This window comes from Lipotes vexillifer, unplaced genomic scaffold, assembly GCF_000442215.2.
Source record: "Lipotes vexillifer unplaced genomic scaffold, Lipotes_vexillifer_v1.1 scaffold422, whole genome shotgun sequence".
NCBI classification, from domain to species: Eukaryota; Metazoa; Chordata; class Mammalia; order Artiodactyla; family Lipotidae; genus Lipotes; species Lipotes vexillifer.
The window spans coordinates 1,353,680-1,360,723 of record NW_006779087.1 but is presented as its reverse complement, the minus strand read 5'-3'; the positions used below and the strand labels follow the sequence as shown (position 1 = coordinate 1,360,723).

The 7,044-nt window shown below is 43.8% G+C and overlaps 1 protein-coding gene across 1 annotated transcript in view; it reads right to left on the bottom strand.

Moving 5' to 3' along the window:
• Nucleotides 1-4,124: 4,124 nt before the first annotated feature.
• The window catches only part of COX14 (cytochrome c oxidase assembly factor COX14), a 4,565-nt gene continuing 1,645 nt past the window's right edge, over nucleotides 4,125-7,044 (bottom strand). The window contains exon 2 of the mRNA XM_007452288.1: nucleotides 4,125-4,531. Coding sequence (XP_007452350.1) covers nucleotides 4,350-4,523 — 174 coding nt within the window. The 5' untranslated portion in view covers nucleotides 4,524-4,531 and the 3' untranslated portion in view covers nucleotides 4,125-4,349. The remainder of the gene's footprint in view (nucleotides 4,532-7,044) is intronic.

The window sequence follows — 7,044 nt, the reverse complement described above, 5'->3', positions numbered from 1 at the left end:
GATGCTTGCACTTCTGTACATTCACCATGAATACAGTGGCTACAAATGCAGACTGATACTATCGTGTTGTGTCAGAGATTCAAATGCCAGGAACAGACTCTGCCATCAATGGCATGGTGTTTTGAAATGGTGAACAAAAGTTCTAAATAAACTACACTACAATCTCCCCTCCATTTATACAGTAATTGCATGCCTAGAGGATTCAGAGTACACTAAAAACTGTACAAAAAATACTTCATATTTATAGGTAAAAGAGGTTATAGGCTCAGCTAATTATAAATTTTTTCACTTGAATATTTATGGGGACATTTGATAGTTGTGCAGGACTTGGGACAGTATGTTGTGTAAGACTCTCCCAGACATTGTGAGAATTCTGGCATCCTTGGCCTCCACCTACCAGACGCCAGAGATGCTTCCCAATCATTGTGACAATCAAAACACTTTCACCTCTGTTGTGTGTGGGGTGCCACTTCTGCTGAGAACTACTGTAGTAAATAATAGGAAGCTATCAAAAGTATTTTTTCTCCCCTCAACTTTTTGAGAAATTGGAGAAAAAAAAAGGAGAAAAACATTAATGCTGTACGCTTTCATATTTCCAATACCCCAAATTAATACCTCTAACATTTTGTCTTACTTCAATCTTATTTTTAAAAGAAATAAAAAATTAGAGACCTGTGACACTGATATAATAAATATATAATTGGTCTTAGTCCCAGGTTCTTGGCACAGAGCTTCTAAGACCCTTGGGAATCTCCAGAGTGATATATCTTTTTATTTGCTAATGAGGTTACTCTTGGTGGGCCCCTAGATAGTTTCAGGTTGGGAGCTGGTTGCCAGAGGAACAAGATGAAGGCAGATTAGAAGGCTGGAACTTTCAGCCCCACATTCCCGATCTCCTGGGAGGGGAGAGGTGCTGGGGATTGGGTTAATCATTGAATGGCTGATGATTTAATCATGCTTATATAATGGAACCTCCATTAAAACTCTATAAACAATGAGGTTCAGAGAGCTTCTGGGTGGAACACATAGAGATGCTGATACAGGGATGGGCCATATGCATCTCTTCCATTTGGCTGTTCCTGAGTGGTATCCTTTATAATAAACTAGTAATAATAAAGTTTCTCTGAGTTCAGTCACATGAGCCATCACAGCAAGCCTGAGGAGGAGGTCGTGGGAACGGATCTGTAGCTGTCAGGCAAAGTGTGGGTAACCTGGGGACCCCACTACTTGTGAATGACTGAGCCCTTAACCTGTGGTGTCTGCACTAACTCCACGTAGCTTAGTGGCAGAATTGAACTGCAGGACATAGTTGGTGTCTGGAGAGTTGGAGAATTGTTTGGTGTGGGAAAAACATATTTGGTGGCAGAAGTGTTGTGAGTAGAGGAAAGTTTCCATTTAAGACCCCCTTTAACCTCTGCCCTCTTCTACCTCACCTCATCCCCAATGTAACAACTACTACTATTGTCCTTTCAATCTATTTTTTATACTTTTATAATCACACATGTATCCATAACAACATAGAATATGAATTTCCCCATGGGTTTGTGATGTATCCTCTATCATATTCAATTTCTCACAGATACACTCATCTGTGTCTGAGTTTATTACTCTGTGCCACTGATCTATTTGTCTGCTCCTGCACTAGTACCACATTTAGATTACTATTAGCTTTCTACTATGTCTTGATATCTGGTAACCCCAACCCATCTTTCTCTTCTTCAAAACTGTCTTAGATACCTGTGATTTTAAAGATTTTTTTTAGAGAAAAAGTGGTGTCTTCTATAGATACTTGGCCCAGCATGGGAGGGTGAAGGGTCAGAGAAGCCTTTTAGGAAAAAGAGGATAGAAAGGATGTTCCATTTAGGGAGAAAGCAAGAACAGGCATGGAGACAAGAAACAACGTGCAACCACACAGGTCATTTGATTTTACTAGAACACAAAGGGTGAGGTAGGAACATAAGGTGGGTCAAGTCTTAAGGACCTCATACACCATACCAAGGAGTCTGGACTGGACCTTATAGGTCAGGGATTCTTAACCTATTGTCTATGGTTGAGCTTCAGAGGGGATCCGAAGCAGAATGCCATAATCGAATCTGTTCCAAATAGATGTCTGTGACAGCAATGTGGTAAATATGAGGTCAAGATTGGAAATAAGACCCCTAAAAGGCTCCTGCAAAAGTATAAGCAAGAAATGACAAGGGTAGAACTGACTGAATGGATGTTTAAGTGGTAGAAATTAATAAGACAGTTACTTGGTTGGGAGCAGGGTACAGAGAATAGTGTAATAAGACTCCCATATTCCTGACTTAAATGATAGTGAAAATAAGGGGAAAAAAACAAGTAGGTCCTGGAGATATGAAGGAATGCTGTTAGTTGTGGACAAGTTAGAGAGGACTATAGGATTTGAGTGGATATAGCAAGCAACTGGATATATCTGAAGCTCAAAAGGTCAACCTGGAAGATACAGATGTGGAGGTCGGCAGCAGGTGTTAATAGCTTGACATTTATTGCTTGCCAGGTACCGGAATATTAATATGAATTGTCGCATTTAATCTCAAACCAATCTTCTAACTTAGAAACTACCACTTAAGCAAGTTTATATACTGAGAAGGAGGAAGAGGGTGAGTTAGATAACTAATGGAGCAAGGTCTGGGGTTGAGAAGGGTAAGGCTGGAGGCAGGGCAGCTGTTCGGGGGCTCAGCTGTGGGCACAGGCTGGACAGGGAAGCAGTTTAGACCAAAAAGGGGGTGAAAGATTGGAAGGAAAAAAAGGAATCCAAAGATTTGAAGTATTCAAGTTCTCGAGTGCAGTGAAAATGAGAATGTAAGAAAGCTCCTCAAAAAAGACTGATTTTACACTGTTTGGAAGTGGCAATGGGGAGCTGAGAGAATGGTCACTTTACTGTCTGTACAGGCAAGTGAGAAAGCAGAGAAGGGAGTGGAGTCCTTGGTTAACACATCAAGAGAGGATGGGAGTAAGTGCGTTGAAGTTATAGGAATGCTGAGTTTTTAAATCATGGAAGAGGGGCTTCAGGTGAAAGGTTTAGGAATGGGGGGACAAAGGTCAGAGCAGTATGTACATGAGAGAGAACAGGTGTCCAAAAGGGTTGATACTTTGGGCGATCACCAAGAATGACGTGAACAAGCAAGCCTCAAAGCTCAAAATGAAATGGTGGTGGGACTTCCCTGGCGGTCTAGTGGTTAAGACTCTGGGCTTCCGCTGCAGGGGGCACGGGTTCAAACTAAGATTCCACATGCCGCGTGGCCAAAAAAAAAAATGATGGCAAGAATCTCTCTTCATAGTTGGATTTTACCTTGAATGCATCGTTTTCTTTCAAATCCTCTTCACAACTCTGCAATCAGACATGCAGGTAGATTCTTGTGCAGTGGCACAGTGAGAAATCAACCCTGATGCTAATACTATACCCACTATGCTTAAGGAGATGGACTGCATTACTGTAGGCTGCCCAAAAGCCCTTCACATTTTAAGAACTATCCGCCTCCACTTCGTGCAATTTTAACAGCTGTTAGACAAGGGCCTCTGCCTCCTTGACTCAGAAGTGCACATGTGGCCAAGCTGGCCAGAGAACTCCATTACCTGGACACAGTTTAATTGGTCCAGGAATGGTCACTGACCACAAAAGAGCTTTGGTCTTTACGGAGTCTTCTCAGGAGATTTATACAGATGCTGGGACAGTCTTTTCTCTGAGATCAGGAGAGCTGAGATTACTACTCCTAGAACTGTATATCCCCTACTTCATGGGTGCTAGGAGCTCAAGATATGGAAATCCAGTCTGTGACTAGAAAACTGGTAGTCAAGACCCCACCTCTGGGGGCTTCCCTGGTGGCGCAGCGGTTGAGAATCTGCCTGCTAATGCAGGGGACACGGGTTTGAGCCCTGGTCTGGGAGGATCCCACATGCCACGGAGCAACTAGGCCCGTGAGCCACAACTACTGAGCCTGCGCATCTGGAGCCTGTGCTCCACAACAAGAGAGGCCGCGATAGTGAGAGGCCCGCGCACCGCGATGAAGAGTGGCCCAAAAAAAAAAAAAAAAAAAAAAAAAAAGACCCCACCTCTGTAGTCCATACCCTGTTCAAGTAAACAAAAACACCAAGACACAGACATGGCAAAATATTTAATGTCTGTAGGTGTGCCTCACCCTCCCATTCCTGTTATGATTCAATAGCCTCTCCAAACTGACTGTACCAGAGAAAACATGGGCACTTTTTCCCAGCAGAGTTCGAAAACCATTAAGGCCCTGATCCTCTTGACTCAGAAATGATTGCAGGTGAGGTCTTTCCACAACATGCCTCAGGTCTCTCTGCTCAAGGAAAAAAGCCCCCCAGTTCTACGGGACTCCCGAGGTCTTCTGTTCTTCTGCAGCCTGGCGTTGGGAGCTGCGCCGCTGGAAATAGTGGTAGACTCGGGCACTGCAGAGGTAGCCCCCATAAACAGTGAGGAGCATCATGGAGGTGGAGAAGGTCTTGTAGCCAATGTCGGCTAGTTGCTTGGCAGTTGGCATGTTGTCCCCTACAAAGACAGACTAGATTTAGACCCAAGGATAAGGCCTCATCTGCCCAGCCCACTTACCTGTTTAAGGCCATTCTATAACTTCTTAGTTTGTCTGCACTCTATTCTGAATGGCCCCTAGACATATGCAGAGTCTTATACTGGAAGATACTGTTTGGGAACTCTTAAGATTCAAAAGGGCAAATAAAGTCTGCATACAAGATACAGAAACACAGCTGGAACCAGGTGTATCTGAATGACATTACAGCTAACACCTGACCCTCCATGTTTATGGAAAGACATGACTGGTATGGACCACCCAGAAATGTTCTTAATTGGTCTATTACTTTAGGCATACATCAGTTTTTCTGGCTAGTAGGGAATTTATTGAAGTAGCCAGAGATTAAACATTAGCAGTGAATTATTCTAAGAGGATCGAATGGGAGCCTTCTGGGCAATATCCAATTTGTTTTCTCATAAAACCATCTTATTTATGGTGCTCAGGTTCCCAGGTTAGTCTTCAAGCATCTGTTTAAGCCATAATATACTTGAAATAGTGCCAACAGTATGTTTATGTTATTTCAATTAGACATAACCTACAGCATTAATCTTGAATTACAAACATAAAACCAAGAACCTATCCCAAGGGCTAAAACGAAACTTACTGTGTCCCCAGCAAATTAACTCACATTTGCATGAGATAAATTACTTCCAATTTAACTGTTCCCTGGACATTTCCCTGGACATTCTGAGCCAGGGAACAACAGAAAGTTTAGAATGGGAATCTCTCATCTTGAACAAAACATTCCTCAATTTGAGACTATGAATGTATATTCTCAGCCTCCTGTCTGTTGAGGGAATTAAAACTAAAAGACTGACTGAAGTTAGAATAGTTTTCTTAAAAGTCAAGAATATGAAAGGAGAAGAGTTCAGGTTAGCTGGTTGAGGGGGTCAGGGGTAGGGTGTGACATCTAAGTGCTTCTCAGAGTAAGTCCCATGGGCTGAACACTGCCTTTGAGCCAGTCCCTGAGGGTAGATCCCACACTGAACTGAGGCACAGCTTCCTTGAATCATAATTCCAAGTGACTATTGAAAATGACATTAAATAAGGTCAGAGGAAGAAAACCAAATAGCACAGGGACAAGATGAGAAAGGGCTGTATTCAGGTTATCTGGGGTTTGAAAGGACCCCAAGCTGTGAGACAGTAAGAAAACACACACGTGCCACGGAGCAACTAGGCCCGTGAGCCACAACTACTGAGCCTGCGCTCTAGAGCCCGCGTGCCTAGAGCCCGTGCTCTGCAACAAGAAGCCCTCGCACCGCAACGAAGAATAGCCCCTGCTCACGGCAACTAGAGAAAGCCCGGGTGCAGCAACAAAGAACCCCAACGCATCCAAAAATAAATAAATAAATTTATTTTAAAAAAAAACAAAAAGAACACACACATACAGACAGAGCAGGACACTAAGGTAATAAACAAGCTCCCAGCAAAGAGACCTGCAGCCTTCAACCTCCCCCTCACTTATTCTTTCTCCTCCTATCCCCCATTACCCTGGCCAGATGCTAACCAGTTATAGGACCACCTCTTCTCAGGGCTGGAGGAAGAAGGACAGGATAGTACATCTTACCTAGAAGAGTGACAGATCTACTGACAGATGAAATTTTTCTAGAAACTCATTTTCCTCACTTGTCTAATCCAACCTGAGATTTCTCCTATTTTCAAATTAACAAAAACTTTTCACAGATCCTGAGCTAAGGCAGGGCAGTGGAAAAAGAGAAGACAGATGAAGAAGTTATTCTAGAAGTAGAACAAGGCTTATTAACTGAATGGGCTAGGGCAAAGCTGAAAATATCTCCAAGTTAACAACTGAGGAAACTTTATGGAGTGGGATACTGCTAATAGAAGAAAGAAGAAACAGGTGTGTGTCACTATGTGTGTATGGGGATGGTGGTGTCAGTAAGCATCAGTCAAGAAGATCATGAACTGGACATGTTAAAGTTAAGATGCTCAATAAAGGGACTTCCCTGGTGGTGCAGTGGTTAAGAATCCACCTGCCAACGCAGGGGACACGGGTTCCATCCCTGGTCCAGGGAGATCCCACATGCCACGGAGCAAGTAAGCCCGTGCGCCACAAGTACTGAGCCTGCGCTCTAGAGCCCGCGAGCCACAACCACTGAGCCCTACGCGCCTAGAGCCCGTGCTCCGCAACAAGAGAAGCCACCGCAATGAGAAGCCCGCATACTGCAACGAAGAGTAGCACCCCCCCCCCCCGCCCCGCTCTCCGCAACTAGAGAAAGCCCACGCGCAGCAACGAAGACCGAACGCAGCCCCGCCCCCCAAAAAAACAAGAAAATATTCTCAATACAATATTCACGTGATGATGTCTGCCAGGCACATAGATATGCAAATTTGGAACAAATCCTAGGAGAGAGACTAGGCTACGGATACATATGGAAATAACAAGTGTCACCGAAACAGACACTAAAACCTGAGAGAAAGAGGCCAAGGGAACGCCAGTTTGAAGAAAGAAAAC